General features: G+C 39.2%; 1 protein-coding gene across 2 annotated transcripts in view; it reads left to right on the forward strand.

The window, feature by feature from the left end:
* Positions 1–2,020: 2,020 nt before the first annotated feature.
* The window catches only part of aldh1a2 (aldehyde dehydrogenase 1 family, member A2), a 52,455-nt gene continuing 35,583 nt past the window's right edge, over positions 2,021–18,892 (forward strand). For both annotated transcript variants that reach the window (XM_084065074.1, XM_084065073.1), the window contains exon 1: positions 2,021–2,220. In XM_084065074.1, the coding sequence (XP_083921200.1) occupies positions 2,104–2,220 (117 nt within the window). In that variant the 5' untranslated portion in view covers positions 2,021–2,103. The remainder of the gene's footprint in view (positions 2,221–18,892) is intronic.

Genomic DNA, 18,892 nt, shown 5'->3' on the forward strand with positions numbered 1-18,892 from the left:
ACACTTTCGTGTCAGTTTGACATGTTTAAATATTTACCTGGCCGTTTTATCAAAGTGTATCTATCCTCAAACACTTATGCTAAGTGTTTGAGGATATGAGCGTGTTTTCAATGTGTTAATACATGTGTTAGCCTATGTTAATGGCCTCTTGTTTGCACAGACACCCATTCAGCAGTTAATTAGAGGAATGTTTATTGAGAAGTTAGAGGTAGACGTGCTATAGTGGGAATTATCACCTGGCTGGGAGAGATCAGACTGTCAGTGGTGTAAAGTAAACTAAGTATATTTACTCAAGTACTGTACTCGAGGTACTTTTACTTTACTGGAGTATTTCCAAATTTCAAAACTTTTACTTCTACTCCACTATCAAATATTATACTTTTACTCCACTACAATTATTTGCAGTTTTTGATTATTATTACAAAACATACATTAACCACTTCAGCCCAATATACATTTTGGCCATTTGAAATTAGCAGATCTACAAGCTCACAATGCATCGTAATGTGATGCATTGTGAGCTTGTAGATCTGCTAGTTTCAACAAAAAAACTATGCATTTGAAAACTTGAAATGGGACATTCTGCATTATGAGTACTTTCTACTTTTGGTACTTTAAGTACATTTTGATGCCAATACTTTTGTACTTTTTTTACATTGCATTTCTACATTGCAGAATTGATACTTTTACTTAAGTAAGAAATGTGAGTACTTCTACCAACACTGTTAATCCTCACACATAGGCAGCCTATACATGTGAGGCGTGTCATTATGCTAAATCATAGCAGTGTCAAGCTGACCAAAGCAGTTTAGCACAATCATGTCATTCAAAGAATAAAGCATCCAGCAATAATGTTCATTTAAGATCCTGAGAGTGCGATTATAGTGTGATTATTACACCAGTGTGAAGATCATACATCATAATTCATCTGCTTCACTCACAAAAAGTGCTATTTCACCCAAACAGTCTAATGATGTTTATAGGACTATTAGTCTACAGTTTAATTCTCACTTTCACGTTTATAGACTGTCACTGACAAGGTTATTCTAATCCCAAACTATTCTGCAAACTAGATAGATCACATCATCTTCAAGGACAAACACATTTTGATTGCTAAATTAATGTCAGCAACTATATGTTTAGATAGGCCTATAGTATATAGATAAATCACTGTTACCATGATTAATTTAGCATTTAATAGGGCTATGGTACTCAGTGATGTGAAGTAACTAAGTACATTTACTCAAGTACTGTACTTAAGTACGATTTTGAGGTATATATGTTACTTTACTGGAGTATTTCCAATTTTCAGTAGGCTATACTTTTACTACTCCACTACATATCAGAGGCAAATATTATAAATTTACTCCACTACAATTATTTGAAAACTTTACTTTGTAGATTTTGATTATTATTACACAAATACATTACCCACTTCAGCTCATTTCGGCCATTTGAAAATAGCCGATCTACAAGCTCACAATGTGTCACGGTGGGAGGCATTGTGAGCTTGTAGATCTGCTATTTTCAAAAATATTTTTTATACATTTTATACATTTGAACATTTGTGAAATGGGACATTCTGCATAATGAGTACTTTTACTTTTGGTACTTTTAAGTAGGCCTACACTTTTACTTACTTACATTTCTATATCGTAGCCTAGTATTGATACTTTTACTTATCAGTAAAACATGTGAGTAGGCCTATACTTCTTTCAATCACTGCTATCTATAAAATGTCCCTTTTAGTAGCTCTCTAAGTGAAAGCATTCTCCTGTCTGGAGGGGGGTGGGCTGTATGTATCTCTCCTCCTCAATGAGAGAGAGACAGAGAAAGAGAGCGAGAGAGAAGAGTCACTTTATGTAAATGCGGTGATTTAATTTCCCAGATCAGGGCCGTCCTCTTTTCTTTCTTTACCCAATAAAAATGCACCGCAGTCAGTTGACACCTGGGTTATAAAGCTCCATGAAGATGTTCCAAAGTCCTGATCACAGACATTGTTAAGGAGGAAAAAAAACATCAAGAGAGACGCACACACACACTGCAAAAAAAGACGCACGAAACGGAGAGACGATATTAGAGAGATCAGACCCCAGCATTACTATGACTTCCAGTAAGGTAGAGACCCCCTCTGCAGTGAAGAGCGACCCCGCTGCTCTCATGGCTCAGCTCCATCTCATGCCCCAGCCGGTGGCCAACGCCGAGATCAAGTACACCAAGGTAATGTGTGTGTGGATTGTTTTTTTTTAACCCGTTCAAACCGGGGATCGCATCTTGTATAAGCACTTTAACCATTATTTTATACTTTTTGGCTATTTTTTGAAAAATCGTGAAAATGTGTGTAAATTTGATTCCCCCCCCCCACTCAAATCTTTGCTTCTGGGGGTCCCTGGAACAACATACTTTGAGATGGGGGTCCGCGGCCAAATACATATAAGAGTTAAAAATGTTCACTTTGAAAAATATATAGGCCTATATATTCAAAGATTTGCACACATTTTCTAGATTTTTCAAAAATAGCAGATCTACGAGCTCATAGTGCGCCACTCGGTGCCGCATATAGATCTGCTATTTTTTGAATAGGCCAAAGTATAAGATAATGGTTAAAGTGGTTAACATCTATAATGATGCTTTGCAGGTCTTTAATGCGTTCATTTAAAAATGTCAAAGTCCATTTGGTTCCATTTGTAGCCTTAGCCTACGAGCCTTTCAGAGTTACAGATCTGCTGATCCATTTGGAGTCCCACTCAGTGAACCCCGAGGGTCCCTGGATGGACCCCACTTTCTTTGGGAACCTATACTGATCTATTTCGGTGTTGCCATGTCCGCTTATTATAAGCGACTTTGGGCTTATTTTCTGTGAAGAAGTCGCGTGTAAATATTGGTAGTTGCGGTTTTTGAGGCTTGTTTCCAAAGTGTAGTTGTTTATTTGGGCTTGTTTCTAAAGTGTAGTTGCTTATTTGGGCTTGTTTCTAAAGTGTGGTTGCTTATTTGGGCGTGTTTCTGAAGTGTAGTTGCTTATTTGGTCTTGTTTCTTAAGTGTAGTTGCTTATTTGGGCTTGTTTCTGAAGTGTAGGTACTTATTAGGGCTTGTTTCACAATTTGTAATTGATTTTAAAGTGTTTCTCAACTATTTTCATGTCATTGATTGACCCCCAAATTAATATGTATTGTCCTTAAACCCACATCTGAAAATGTTTTGTGCCAGGGAGCACAGTACCAGATTTGTGTTGTTAGAATGTTTAAAATATTGCACATTTTATTTCAAGAGTTTTTTTTAAATAGCAGATCTACAAGCTCACAACTGCTATTTTCAACATATACAGTATATAGGTTTAAAGTGCTCATAATGGCCTATAAGTGCCCTGTAGTTGCTTCTTTTGGGCTCGTTGTCCTGGACCTGGTTGCTTATTTCTCTCACAAAATCTGGCAACACTTATATATTTGATTTGAATCCATGAAACATGTTTCCAACTTTCCATGTGTGTCGATGGACAGATTTGTAACTCGTTACAAAACAGTGTGATCATATCTGTGTTAGTGGATGTTGAGACTGTGCGTAAAGCAAGCCATTAAGCGCAGGCGATCAAGCTTTAGTAATGTGTTGGTTTAGCAGCACGTAGGCTACCTGTAGCACACTGTTTACCAATCAGTGGGTCGGTACCCATTTGGGGGCCGCGGGTCCATTTTTATTGGTCGCGAGTAAATGTCCCCTTTATTTTGTCCATTGAAAATCTTTTGAAATAATTATTAATAATCATTTTAATTATTTCAACAGATTTTCAATCGAAAAAATACCCCCCCCCCCCAAAATAAATAAATAAAATAAATCTAAACTTTTCATGAATTCAAAACATAATAAAACATAAATAAATACCAAAAATCGAAGAAATTCCATACATTTGAAAACAAGTGTTAAAGAAGTAGTGAAAATAGCCAATCTACAAGCTCACAATGTGAGCTTAATTGGCTATTTTCACTGGTTTGAGGTCCTGGGCAAATATATTTCTGTTTTGTGTCTCGAGATAAAAAGTTTGGGGAGCCACCCAGCCACAGCTGTAGCTTAATGAGCCTAGTCTAGAAACTTATATCTCAGATATTTATTTTCCATCTGCGTATCTGTCTTTGAATGCCTCATGTAAGCACAAGTTGTGCTTATATGACTTAGAAATAGATGGAAGTCTATCAAGTTACAGTGTCAACTAAAGACTACATTTTCCCCCTACATATTAGGCTATATCGTTTTTAAGCCGTTGGAATGAATATTCTCTCTATTGGCGGTTTGAAAAAGAGTCCATTGCCATTAGCCACTTAAAGCCCTATCAAAAAAGAAAAGTCAAAATAGCAGATTTGTAAGCTTTGTAGCTCTTCTTTTTTCGCTATAAAAGAAAAAACAGTTATAAATGACATGCCCAAAATAGGGACGCCAGGTTGACAGTGTTTAAGACTCACTGTTTAAGACTTTGTACATTGATTTAACTTACAACATAGCTGTTTGTCCCAGGCTATGCATAGGCCTATTTTATTTATTTATTTTTAGCTTAATTTTCTATTCATAGGGTGTGTCATAGCTTGATTGTGTGTCATGACTAAGAGAAATATGGTTTTAATCACAAAGCAATTTCTTGGTGATATAATGAGTAGTGTCGTTTTCACCAAGTTTTCCACTCTGTTGACAATGAAAACATTGGCTCCATATCTCAGAGATTATAAGAGGATCCAGGGGCAGTAATCAGATATTCACTTAAAGTTTAGAAAAAAATAAAAAATAGACTGTTTGAGGCAAATGAAAGAGAAATGTTCTGTCGTAGTCCAGAATTTGGACTGTAAATCACAATTCTTTACAAACAAAGTGATGTTAGTCTAACCACTGCAGCATTACGGTGAACATCACTCTTGAAACTGCTCTTACTTTGCTTTTACTGTAGAGTACAATATTTAGTGCAAGCTTAATGTTTACATTTACATTTACAATTGGGATTATATATGGGGAAAGGTGGACTAAACGTTGTCTTCTTTACATCTCTAAAGTATACAGCAGCATTTGGACTGCTATATTTTTTAGATGTCAATAAAATATATATTTTTAAAAAGAAACAATAATATTACGTAAACACAGTGTCTGCATTCAGGATGTTTTTCTAATCTATGGACTCTCCTGCATGTGGTTTCACCAGTTGCCCCCATGTCGTTATAAGATCAGAATATCAAATCATAGCATGTTACAAAATGCAATCTATTATAGCCAAGGTGTAGCCTTATTAGAAACATGGTCCCATATCACAGATGTTAAAGGGGTAGTTCACCCCCAAAATGACTTTTCTTCTATGGATAGTCACCCCATGGAGACTTGAATTCATGGATATTGTTCAGTTTTTGTCTCATTCCTAAGCCAATAATTTGATGACCGGCAGCGGTTCCGGAAGGGGACACAAAGAGTCTCCTTCGCGTCTCCTACCGGAACCGCTGCCTACCGGTCCACTGGTCATCAATTCAAGTCTCCATGGGGCGACTAATCGATAAGGACAAAAAGTATGTTTTTGGGTGAACTATCCCTTTAAGTTTAAATGTTCATGTTGTTGAAGGAAATCCACTATCAGAGTGATTTTTGGATCAGTCTACTCTAGCTCCTCGGATGTGTGTGGGTGGGAGTCAGAGAGACAGACAGAGAGAGAGAGAGAGAGAGAGAGAGAGAGAGGGGATTCAGAAACAGCTGGATGAGGGCTTGAGTAAAGCAAATATTACACTGTCAAAGCCTCTGTGCTAATTTAACTCTGAGCGCGCACAAACGTTACGTTCGTACGCGCTCAGAGTTACAAATGGACAAAAGGAACACATGATTTTACTGTGTGCACGTACATATGTTTTCTCCTTCGCAGATAATTCGTCTTTCTAATGTTTCTTTCAAAGTGGAAAAGGCAAAATAATAGTTCTGCTTGTGGTGATGCAAGACTATGTTAGGGAGAAAAGCAAGGCAGGTAAAACAAAACAAAAAAATAATAAATGTATTGTTGAGCAAGGCAGACATAGAATAACAGTTACCACGGTAAAGTAACTATGTACATTTAATCAAGTACTGTACTTAGTTACAATTGTGAGCTACTTTTACTTAACTGGAGTATTTCCAATTGTCTATACTTTTACTTCTACACCACTACATCTCAGAGGCAAATATTGTACTTTTACTCCACTGCATTTCTTTGAAAACTTTAGTCACTACTATTTACTTTGCAGATATACATTATTACATTATAAAACATACATTAACCACTTTAGCCCTATTGTATACATACTATTTGAAAATAGACGATCTACAAGCTCACAACGCGTCGCATCGCGACGCGTTGCGAGCTTGTAGATCTGCTATTTTCAAACATTTTAGCACTTCTAAGTGGTACTTAAAGTACATTTGGACACCAATACCTTTTGTACTTTTACTAAAGTCAATTTTGAATCCTGGACTTTTACTTGTAACAGAGTACTTCTACATTGCAGTATTGGTACTTTTACTTAAGTAAAACGTTTGAGTACTTTTTCCACCACCGAGAATGACCAACGCGTTTCAACACTTTGAGTTCTACAACAGGGTCAGGAAAATAATAGCGTTTCCATATTGCAGACCAACATATCTCATATATGAGACACGGTCCCAATGATTCAATTCCTCTCACTGTACTCTAGTGTAATTTAAAGCGCTTAATGAACTTATCTCGTTAACAATTTACTGTAGAACCAAAAGAGCCTTTGTGTGTTTCATATGACCCCTAACTTATGAACCGGCCAAAACATATATATGCAGTACGTGGAGACTTGTTGAAAGTTAGATTTTGCAGTTCCTTTATCACCCGTAAAAACATCTCTGTGAAATCTCTTGATAGATTTGTTTTGCGTTTTTAACAGACTCTTTGGGCCTTTGTGTATGGTTAAGCCAACTCTGTAAATTACAGAACACTTGGGCTATGACTTGAGAGCATGCTGATTAGCAGGGGTGGAAAACAGTACTCAAATGTTTGACTTAAGTAAAATATCATTACTGCAATGTAGAAGTACTAGTTGCAAGTAAAAGTCCGGAATTCAAATTTTACTTGAGTGAAAGTACAAAAGTATTGGTATCAAAATGTACTTAAAGTACCAAAAGTACTACAATGTTTGAAAATAGCAGATCTACAAACTCACAAAGTGTCGCATCGCAACGCGTTGTGAGTTTGTAGATCTGCTATTTTTTTCAATAGAGCCTTGTGAGGTTGTAGATCTGCTATTTTTTTCAAAGAGCCTATAGGTATAAAATAGGGCTAAAGGGGTTAATGTATGTTTTTTTATAATGTAATAATTTATATCTGCAAAGTAACTAGTAACCAAAGTTTTTCATGGACAATTGGAAATACTCTAGTACATTAAAAGTACCTCAAAACTGTACTTATGTACAGTACTTGAGTAAATGTACTTAGTTACTTTACATCACTGTGTATCACTATTAGATGACTGCACTGCTTGGATTCTGGCAGTGTTGTTACAGTTACCAAAGTTGAAGTTGGCCGGGGAAGGGTTCTAATCATCCTAAACAGTGGAGATATAGAACGGCGTCCTGGACCAACAGAGACTTGATCTCTCGCCGCAGAACAAATGCTTTTATGATTGTGAAGAGTAAAGGGCAGTTTTAGAGGACACTTAAATCATGATAGCGTTAGCGTAGCATAACTTCATTCACAAATCGCGGCGTTTTAAAGAGCAAAGGGCAACATTGCTGCAGCGCTGTAAAGGGTAACGGGGAATACAGTGGATTTTGTTAAAGGGATAGTTCACCCCCCAAAATGACTTTTTTTTGCTATCGATTAGTCGCCCCATGGAGACTTGAATTCATGGATATTGTTTTTGTCGCATTCCTAAGCCAATCATTTGATGACCGGCAGCGGTTCGAAGAGTCTCCTTTGTGTCTCCTACCGGAACCGCTGCCTACCGGTCCGCTGGTCATCAAAGTATTGGCAGAAACAAAACAAAAAATCCATGAATTCAAGTCTCCATGGGGTGACTAATCGATAGGGAAAAAAGTTTTTGTTTTTGGTGAACTATCCCTTTAAGGGTTGTGTATGTTAATACCTCTCAAAGAAGTTCCGCTTTGCTTTCATAATGTTAAAAAAAAATGTTGTTTAAAGGATTAGACCCAAAAGGTGTATGGGGGGGGGGGGGGGGGGTATTTTAGAGTGCGACTTGGTGAATTAACCCCCAGGAATTTGGATCATGCAGTCCCAGTAGGTTTGGTGGACGTAGGGGGCAGGAGGGCCCTGATTTATGGGAACCCCCTAGCGCGGGCTCCCCTCCTCACACACCCTGTTCCTGTTCTCTCCACCCCACTGCCTGCTTTAGGGAAACATGGAGCACTTTTTACCCCTCTCTCTCTCTCTCTCTCTCTCTCTCTCTCTCTCTCTCTCTCTCTCTCTCTCTCTCTCTCTCTGTGTTCTTTCGTAAATGAACGCCCTTCTTGATCATACTACAGCGTCCAGTGGTGGAAAGTAACTTAAGTACATTTACTTAAGTGCTGTACTTAAGTACAATTTTGAGGTATTTGTACTTTACTTGAGTATTTCCAGTTTCCAATACGTTTACTTCTACTCCACTACATCTCAGAGGCAAATATTGTACTTTTACTCCACTACAATTATTTGAAAACTTAAGTTACTAGTTACTTCTCAGATATAAATTATGATATTATGAAACACACATTAACCACTTTAGCCCTGTTTTATACATAGGCTATTTGAAAATAGCAGATCTACAAGCTCACAACGCGTCGCATCGCGACGCGTTGTGAGCTTGTAGATCGGCTATTTTCAAATATTTAGTACTTTTACTTTTGGTACTTTAAGTACATTTTGATACCAATACTTTTGTACTCACTCAAGTAACCTTTTAATTGTGAACTTTTACTTGTAACAAAAGTATTTTTATATTTCAGTATTTGTACTTTTACTTAAGTAAAGAATTGGAGTACTTTTTCCACCACTGACAGCGTCACACAAAAGCATCAAAAGTAGCAGATCTGCAAGCTTGCGTTTGGAGCTTGTAGATCTGCTACCTTTGCTACTTTTGAATTTCAAACCTGAAAAGTAACAGTTTTGGACATGTGAGGTTTCCACCCGACAAAGACGTTATAACACATTTTTATCTATGCCTATATCTATTATCTATCAGTTATGCAAGTATAAGTCTTGCTAAAGTGCAGCATTCAGTCACTATGTCACCGTTTCTGTATTTTTTTGCACACACAAATGTTATACGACTCGAGTGGCCCTGAAAATATCAACTCAGATATAGATACGGGCCGCGATCGTTCCCTCGGTAACAGATGCAGGGCGAGATAAAGCGGTGTTATTGCAGTAGTGTAAAATGCCCCTTGTCCCTCTCACCGTGCGGTGAACTGTTCCCCCGGCTGTGAACTTGTCTTATCGAAACAATTTGGTGCGATTGTCGGTTTAAAGCCACCTTCTTTTGCGGTGCGATCGTGGCCGTGCAGAATGGGGTTGTGGGCCTTTTTTTGTGGCGGGTTGGGGGGGGGGGGGGGGGGGGGGGGGGGGGTACTAATTTACACTAGTGAAATTAGTACTAATTTCACTAGTGTAAGAAATGGACCCGTGACCTGGGTACATTGGTCCATTGTTTTTGCACAAAAAAATGAAATGAACACACATGATATTTGACTGTGTAATGTCATTCATTATCACCGGGTGCTTTAGAATTGGAAAAAAAAGCCACACAATCACGTGGCTCTCGTAGCCAAGACTGTCTTCTTATCCGTGTGTTGTTATTATAGCTAGGCTAGGCGTAAGTTTGGTTTATACTTACAGTTGCCGTTAGGTGTCGCGCATACCAAAAAAACAGCAGATCTACAAGCTCACGACGTGTCATGCTGTGATGCGTTGTGAGCTTGTGGATCTGCAATCTGTAAGTGCGTAGCACCCACCAGCAACTAAGTATAGAACTCAGGCTCTAACCCCAGCTTTTCGCTGAAAAAAGCCGATCGACAAGCAGAGAAGACAAGACTAACATTGGGCCCTGAGGGACTCCACTCAACCATATGGGGTGTAAGTGGTTAAACTGCGCCTGAGTGGCTACAGGTGAAAGGAGTCGGCCCGTGTGAGCTATCTGTCCGCTGGGCTGATAGTACCACTAAGGAAGCCATAAATTAGAGAACCCTGGTGGCTATTTATTGATGTTTTTCAACTTGTGATGAAGTAGAGAAAGGCTAAAGAGTAACTATGCTTTATGGGTAATTAACCCTTTAAGACCGAGAACGCATCTGTGTCATTTTGAAGATTTCTGTTGGCTATTCAAAAATAGCAGATCTACAAAGCTCATAGCGCGGCACCGAGTGCTATGAGCTTGTGAATCTGCTATTTTTTTTTAAATCTTGAAAATGTGTGCAAATCTTTTGAATGTATATGCGAACATTTTTTTAACTCTGATCTGTGCTTCCGGGGGTCCCTGGAACAACATGGGGGGTCCGAGGCCAAACATATATAATTTTGGGTGGTCCTTGACATGGAAAAGTTGGAGCACCACTGATTATAGCAACATACGTTTAAAAAAAAAAAAAACTGTTAGAATTTGGAAGACATTTGTATTATATATATTCAAAGATTTGCACCCATTTTCACGATTTTTCAAAAATAGCAGATCTACAAGCTCATATCGCGGCACTCGGTGCCGCGCTATGAGCTTGTAGATCTGCTATTTTTGAATAGCCCAAAGAAATCTAAAAATGACACAGATAAGTTCCCGGATTGAATGCGTTAACGCAAACAGAGGAAAGCTTTTTTTACTCTGGTGGCACGATGGCTGCTCATGGCCCTGGTGGCGTTTTGTCACACCGTTACATGAGGACTTGTTAAACCTAACACCCAGAGGGATAAATCTCACAGGAATCGGAGAAAAGCACACCTCCGGATCGTTTACTTTAGCTTTGAAAGACTGTCTGTAAAAAAAAGAAACTAGTCTATAAAAGCCCATGTCGTGTTGTGCAAACAAAGGCAGGCCTATCCCGAGTTGTCGACTATAGGTTTGTAACCGGCGTATTTTATATAATACGGTAGCATTTTTTTTTTGTCAATCACTCACTAAAGGACGAGAACAGAAGCAACATTCTTATAAAGTTACAAGTTAATGTTAAACTGGACCCACTCACTGTGGCATGGCGGTAGTTTGGTTCACTGATAAGCATGTGTTTGCTTACTTGTGTAGCATTTAGTTTGTAATTCAATAATATTCAACTATGTAATGGATTGGGCATTACATTTCTTAACCAGTTAAAATCTAGCAGGCCCCCGCCCTCCTGTACGCCAAATCTCTTACCCGAAAATATCCGATCTACAAGCAAGGTGCCTCGTTTGCGACGTAAGATCTGCTTGTAAATATGCTGTTCTCTTTGCAGAATGTTTGCCCCAGACAGTGTAACTAAGTACTCAAGTACTGTACTTAAGTATTAAAAAAAATTGTATTCTTACTTTACTGGAGTATTTCCAATTTTCTGTACTTTCACTTATACTCCACTACATCTCAGAGGCAAATACTATACTTTGACTCCACCACAATTATTTGAAAACTTGAGTTACTTGTTACCTTTGATTATTATTACAAAACATACATTAACCACTTCAGCCCTATATACATTTCGGCCATTTGAAAATAGCCGATCTACAAGCTCACAATTATGAGCTTGTAGATCGGCTATTTTCAAAATATTTTTTATGCATTTTAGACATTTGAAAACTTGAGAAATGGAACATTCTGCATAATGAGTACTTTTACTTTTGGTGCTTTAAGTACATTTTGATGGCAATACTTTTGTAATTTTACTCAAGCAAATTTGAAATTTCGGACATTTACCTGTAACAGAGTGTTTCTATATTGCAGTATTGATACTTTTAACCCATTAAGACCTGGAACGCCTCTGTGTCACTTTAGATTTCTTTGGCTATTCAAAAATAGCAGATCTACAAGCTCGTAGCGTGGCACCGAGTGCCGCGCTACGAGCTTGTAGATCTGCTATTTTTGTAAAATCGTGAAAATCATTTTTTAAATATTTTTTTCCGAATCATTTTTAGGATTTTGAAAATGTTTAGAAGCGGCCTCAGGTCTTAAAGGGTAAGTGAGTACTTTTTCCACCACTGGCCCCTGAATAGGGCCTAGCGCTATATAGGGCTCATGTGGTTTAATCTAATCAACAGTTGTAAATTGTCTTTGTGTGGGGTTTGCACGTGTTGGCGTTATAGTGCATTTTGCACCATAGGCGCCTATGTGGAGACCTGTCCATTGAAGACAAGACGTTTTTGTAAAGTAATCTATGAAGAGAAGCCCCCAGTCAGTTTGGATGAATAAGGGGCCCCATCAATCTGTCACTGATTGAGATAGTACAGATGGGGAGGGTTTGGGGGGGGTGGGGGTGGTGGGGCTGCTGTCCGCCGGGGTGTAAATTATGGCCCCGTCTCGCTGTGTGGGTCAGTGGCCCTAGCCTTGCCAGAGATTGACCTGCAGTTCTGGAGTTTTTCACTTCAAAACCCCACCATCTTACTGCGATCAACATCAAACGGAGCCAAAGTTAGGGGATACTGCGCTACCCCCAAATGATTTATCACAACAAGCACAGCTAGTGTTCCCTTCTTCTTTTTCTCACCCGCTTTCCCCTCGCTTCATTTTCCTCCTCCTGTCTCCCTCCTTCTGTCCCCCCCCTCTCTCTCTCTCTATCCCTCTCTCTCCCACCCCCTTCTCTCTCTCTCTCCCTCTCCAATCCCCCACTCTCCTCTCTCAGCTTGCCTTCACTTACACAATCTCCCTACTCTCACATATCTTCTGTAAAAAACACACATCTCTGTGATCGTGACAGAGCAAAAGAGCTCCATTCGTGCGCCAACGGCGGGGCGGTGTCGATTGCCCTTTAAAAAAACAACAACAGATCTTCAAGCTTAAACGACACGTCATTAAAGCTTTGAATAACAGCCATAATGGTCCGGCGGCGGCACGTACGCGACGACGGCCGGAGTGTAAATTTTAGGCCTAAGAAGAAGAAGTGTGCGCCGGCCATGAACATGTCGGCCGGTGTGAAAAGGCAGTTTGGTGCGGGGTCAAGTGTAAATTATCGTTCCTTGTAAGACGTTGTGTCCGCATCGTTGTCCCCTGTCTCTTAATCACTGTGCGGGGAGGAGCGGTGACAGGGAGGTGACAGGGGAGGTTGCCCCTGTTAACTCTCCATACCTTCGGGGTCTTTCTCGGCCCCCGCTTTGACGAGAAACGTGTAAATCCTTATGGTGACGTTATGAAAAAACACTTGGCTCCATAAATCCGTCTGAAAAAAAGGGCCCGTCCCCCCCTGCGAGACCCCCGAAACACAGCAGGCACAGGCAGAAGCTCTTTTAGGCGTTTGCTTATCGGCACCTAACTCTTTTTTGGAGGTGCGTGTTTGGGTCTTATAGGATTTATTGTTTCTTTGTCTGCGTACACACAGCAATACACAGTACAACTCTGAGAGTGTGCAAAAGGAACCAAATGGACCCGTGAGGGTCCATTTGGTTCCTTCTGCACACTCTCAGAGTTACAAATGGATACATGAAATATTTTGCTGTGTAGATTTGCACTCACCAAAATAAGGACTCACAATAAGTGCATTCCTTGAGTTGAAAAAGTAAATGAAAAATTGCTGTAGCACAGAATGACATGCAAACAGTACCACAGCCTAAACATTAAATCCAACACAGCACAAACGTACGCCATTTTCACCTATTTGCATGCATGTCGACACGTTTAACTGTAGTTTGTCTTGTGGCGAAGTTTTAGCCTGGTTCCAGACGAATCTGCCATTGCAACAAAACAAAAAAACTGCCCATGGCAGATTAGGTCTGGCCCCTCTCAATAGAGATTGGATTTCTCTCCCTCCGAAGTTGTGAGGGACCAATCAGGGGCCCAGTATGCAAAAATGGGGGCGGGTTTATCTGATTCAGAATGACTGGGGGAAAAAAATCAAAATAATAAGAGTAGATGGGATGTGGGTGGGAGTGAGAAGAGAGGGTGCTATGCGGAATTGTGTCTTCTTGCTGATTGTTCACGTTCTTAACAGTTGAGGATCTAAGTCAAATGTAACACTTTAACCCTATATAAGTTATATAGGGGTCTATACTTGGTCCCCTGCTTTTTTCCCCCTCCACAACCAAACAGCCGATCTACAAGCTCACAACACATCGAAAGGTGACTATTTCTGCCTAATGTTTGCCTATTACTATCGCAGGATGTTCACCTATGATAACTTTCCTCTTCTACCCGGGATTTGAACCCGGTTTCCTGCGCAAGTGCTGACATTTTTTTTTACCATTGAGATAATAGGGTTAGGGTTAGGGTCTGCTTGCTCAGGGGATGAATTGAATCCTGACCATTAGATCAAAATCCGTGTCAGGTCCTGTGTCTCGGTGAGACATGACCTTTGACACGATCTAAATGTCTCAATAGAAGAGCAGGGAGACAAAATACAACCACCCCAATTGTATAAGTTATATTGTATTAACATACTCTACCATACAGATTGGACAAAATTACATTTTATTCATTAAGAAAAAGTGACATAGTTCCCACTTCTTTCTAGGCATATAAAATACTGGCTGCTCAGCTGGAAAAAAAAGAAAGAAAAGAAAAAAAAACTCACCGCAGAGCAGTAATACCACGTTGTTTGACTGAAACGCCATTGACACATTAGCATCACATAAGACGGGGCTACTGTTTTTCCAAAAAGGCATCTCGACTGGCACTCTAATGACATGCACAGCCTGCCTTCTCCATCCACAGTGGAGAGAGGTTATTTCTGATCACCCTTTTTGCATCAAAGTTTTGTTTCCACATCACTCCGGAACAAGGGGGAACAACTCTCTCACCATTTGCCCACACACGGACGCGACAAAGACGTTTTCCACCGGGTGACAGCCCGAGGTCAGCCCCTTGCCAAGTGCCAGGAGCGCAGGGTGGCATTGTCTCTGGGTGTGTGAATGAAAAACATAACGCCGCTGCCTGTCCCGGGGGCCAGAAACGAAACCTCATATCTCCACATTTAAACTTTTTAGGCTTTTTTTCATACATGAATGCTGTGCTTTGTCACACTAACAGCATCACACGAAAGTAGCAAAAATAGCCGATCTACAAGTTCAACCTCATAACATGCAAGAGTTTGTAGATCTGATATTTTAGCTATTTGTTTATTTAGATTTGAAGTGGTTTAAAGCAGCACTATGTCACTCCAATCTGCATGGTAGAGTATGTTAATGCAATATAACTTATACAATCTGTATGGTAGAGTATGTTAATACAATATAACTTATACAATCTGTATGGTAGAGTATGTTAATTCAATATCACTTATACAATCTGTATGGTAGAGTATGTTAATTCAATATAACTTATACAATCTGTATGGTAGAGTATGTTAATTCAATATCACTTATACAATCTGTATGGTAGAGTATGTTAATTCAATATCACTTATACAATCTGTATGGTAGAGTATGTTAATTCAATATAACTTATACAATCTGTATGGTAGAGTATGTTAATTCAATATAACTTATACAATCTGTATGGTAGAGTATGTTAATACAATATAACATTTTTTGAGACATTTAGATGGTGTCAAAGGTCATGTCTCACCTAGACACAGGAGGATCTGACACAACTTTTGACCTGAAGGTCAAGATTCAAGTTAATCCCCTGCAGCAAGCAGGTAGGCTCTATTAACTCAATGGTAAAAAAAATAATAATATCAGCACTTGACCAGGAAACCGGGTTCAAATCCGGGGGAAGAAGAGGAAACGTTACATAGTGCAGCTTTACGAGTATGTGCAGGTTTTTACAAATATTTAAGTATCAACAAGAGCGTGCGTGACTAAATATAACAACTACACCATTGGTGAACACAGGTTTATCTCTTTCCATTTCCCTGGCAAAGTAACAGGTTTTGGACGTACAAGGTTACCGCCCGACATGCGGCGATAAAGGCACTGTGGTGTCAGACATGGGGGGGGGGGGTATGGGGGGGTCTATGGGGGGGGGGGAGACCCCAGCAGCTGGTCTCCAGTTTCACATGCTCTCTGAGTAACAGTAGTAATGATATAAATGAAACACACAGAGGAAATAGATGGCCATTGTGACAGGAGGATATGAAACTTCCTGGACAGACAGTACTGCTGTCAAAGGCTGCAGGTGCCCTGTGTTCAGGATTCTGTCTGACTTGTGTGGAATCTGTGTTGTGTTGTGTAACATCCCACATACGCACGCTCTCACACGCACACACTGTTATATATGCACGCATTCTATCTATATGTGTGTGCGTATATCGTCTATGTTCGGGTGGAAACCTCATATGCAGGTGGTGGAAGAAGTATGCTCGGATGTTTTACTTAAGTAGAAGTAGCAATACCATAATATAAACATACGCTGTTACAAGTAATAGGCCCGTGTTCAAAATGTTACTCGAGTAAAAGTACAAAAATATTGGCAGCAAAATATACTTAAAGTGCCAGAAGTAATAGTGCTAAGATGTTTGAAAATAGCAGCTCTACCAGCTCACAACGCGTTGCGACGCGTTGTGAGCTTGTAGATCGGCTATTTTCTAATAGCCTATGTATAAAATAGGGCTGAAGTGGTTAATGTATGTTTTATGATATAATCATTTATATCTGCAAAGTAACTAAAGTTTTCAAATAATTGGAGTAAAAGTACAATATTTGCCTCTGAGATGTAGTGGAGTAGAAGTAAAAGTACTGAAAACTGGAAATATTCTAGTAAAGTAAAAAAAAATATATATATATATTTTCAGGATTCAAATTCAAAAATAGCTAAAGTTCCGTTTCGAGCTTGTAGACCTGCTACTTCTGTGTGAAAATACGCTGTAAAAATATGAGAGAGAGAGAAAATAGCATAGTTTTCCATAGTATAGTATAATGCACCCCATTCCAAAGAAGCCAAGAGCTGAGTACCATTATATATTCCTTAAGCCTTTAGCATGTGAGCCGTGAGAAGATGTTAGCAGCCAAACAGATGTTTTGCTGCAGTATTTTTGGCATACCCGACCAGCCATTACTTCCATGTGCCTTTTGCTGTGAAAAATCACTGAACAAACTTGTCACAACTAATTCGCTTAAGATGGGAAATGCACATTTCTATGCTCATTTCACTACAGCCTGTATTACTATAGTAATGTGCTACGGTCAATGTTTTTTTTTAATTATCTGTCATTATAGACAAGTTATAATTGCAATCTAAGGTTACAATAAACCGCTGAATGAACAACAAACATAACACAGTGGGCACAACTCACTACAACTCCAACCTAATTAAATAACAACTGAATAATAAAGGACCAAGAACCAGTGGCGGAAAGTGTTTTGATGTATTTTTACTTTACTAGAGTATTTCCAATTTTCAATACTTTTACTTCTACTCCGTTACATCTCAGAGGCAAATATTGCACTTTTACTCCACTACAATTATTTGAAATGTTAATTACTAGTTACCTTGTAGATTTAGACTATTATTACAAAACATACATTGACCACTTCAGCCCTATATATATATACTTTGGCTATTTGAAAATAGCCGATCTACAAGTTGACAACGCGTCGTTTTGCGACGCGTTGTGAGCTTGTAGATCGGCTATTTTCAAAGGATTTTATACACTTGGCGACTTGCGAAATGGGACATTCTGCATAATGAGTACTTTTCCTTTTGGTTACTCAAGGAAAAAATGTGAGTACTTCTTCCACCACTGTCTAAGAGTGGTATACACGTTTACCTCCACCACCTGTAATCATGTCCCCACACACACACACACACACACACACACACACACACACACACACACACACACACACACACACACACACACACACACACACACACACACACACACACACACACACACACACACACACACACACACACACACACACACACACACACACACACACACACACACACACACACGTCTCATCTGCCAAAACAGGCTCTCTCTGCCATGATGTGATTGACAGCTTTAAGCTTTAACAGACAAAAATGGGGGGGGGTTGCTAAATATTTGCAGCTGCTCTCTGTGCCACATACATGACGTATTGAGCTATCTGCTCACTGTTATTTTCACATCAGGCATCCTCAATTTGTGTCACGGATCCCTTTTTAATGGCTTTCAAAAACATGTTGCAAGTTGACAGTTCATAATGTTTTGAACCCTTCAAGACCGGGAACGCATCTGTGTCATTTTAAGATCTCTTTGGCTATTCAAAAATAGTGACAATTTGAGCAAATCTTTGAATATACTATATACTATATATATGCACTATACTATATATATTTTCTAAAGCAAACATTTTTAACTCTGTTACAACTTCTGGGGGTCCCTGGAACAAAATATTTTGAGATGGGGGGGTTTCACGGCCAAATGTATTTAAAAAAAAACAACTGTTGGGATTTAAAAGACATTTGTAGAATCCCCCAGAAGCAAAGATTAGAGATTACAAATGTTAGCTTTAAAAAAGATATATTCAAAGATTTGCACGCATGTTCACGATTAAAAAATAGCAGAGCTACAAGCCGCGCAATGAGCTTGTATATCTGCTATTTTTTAATAGCCCCAAAAAATGTAAAAATGACAGAGATGCGTTCCCGGTTTGAATTGGTTAAGTGTCTCTGAAAATCTAAACGTGTGGTTGATAATAATAATGGATAAAAAAAATGATTTTTATAAGGCCTTGAACCTAAGGAAACGGCTTGTTGATTCATCAGATGTTATTGTCTACTCATGGGGAGTGGGGGAGGGGGGGGTACCACCAACGTTTCTCGTTAGAACCGTTAACACGATAATGATTTTTAT

This window comes from Gymnoscopelus microlampas (assembly GCF_963454915.1).
Source record: "Gymnoscopelus microlampas genome assembly, chromosome: 1".
NCBI classification, from domain to species: Eukaryota; Metazoa; Chordata; class Actinopteri; order Myctophiformes; family Myctophidae; genus Gymnoscopelus; species Gymnoscopelus microlampas.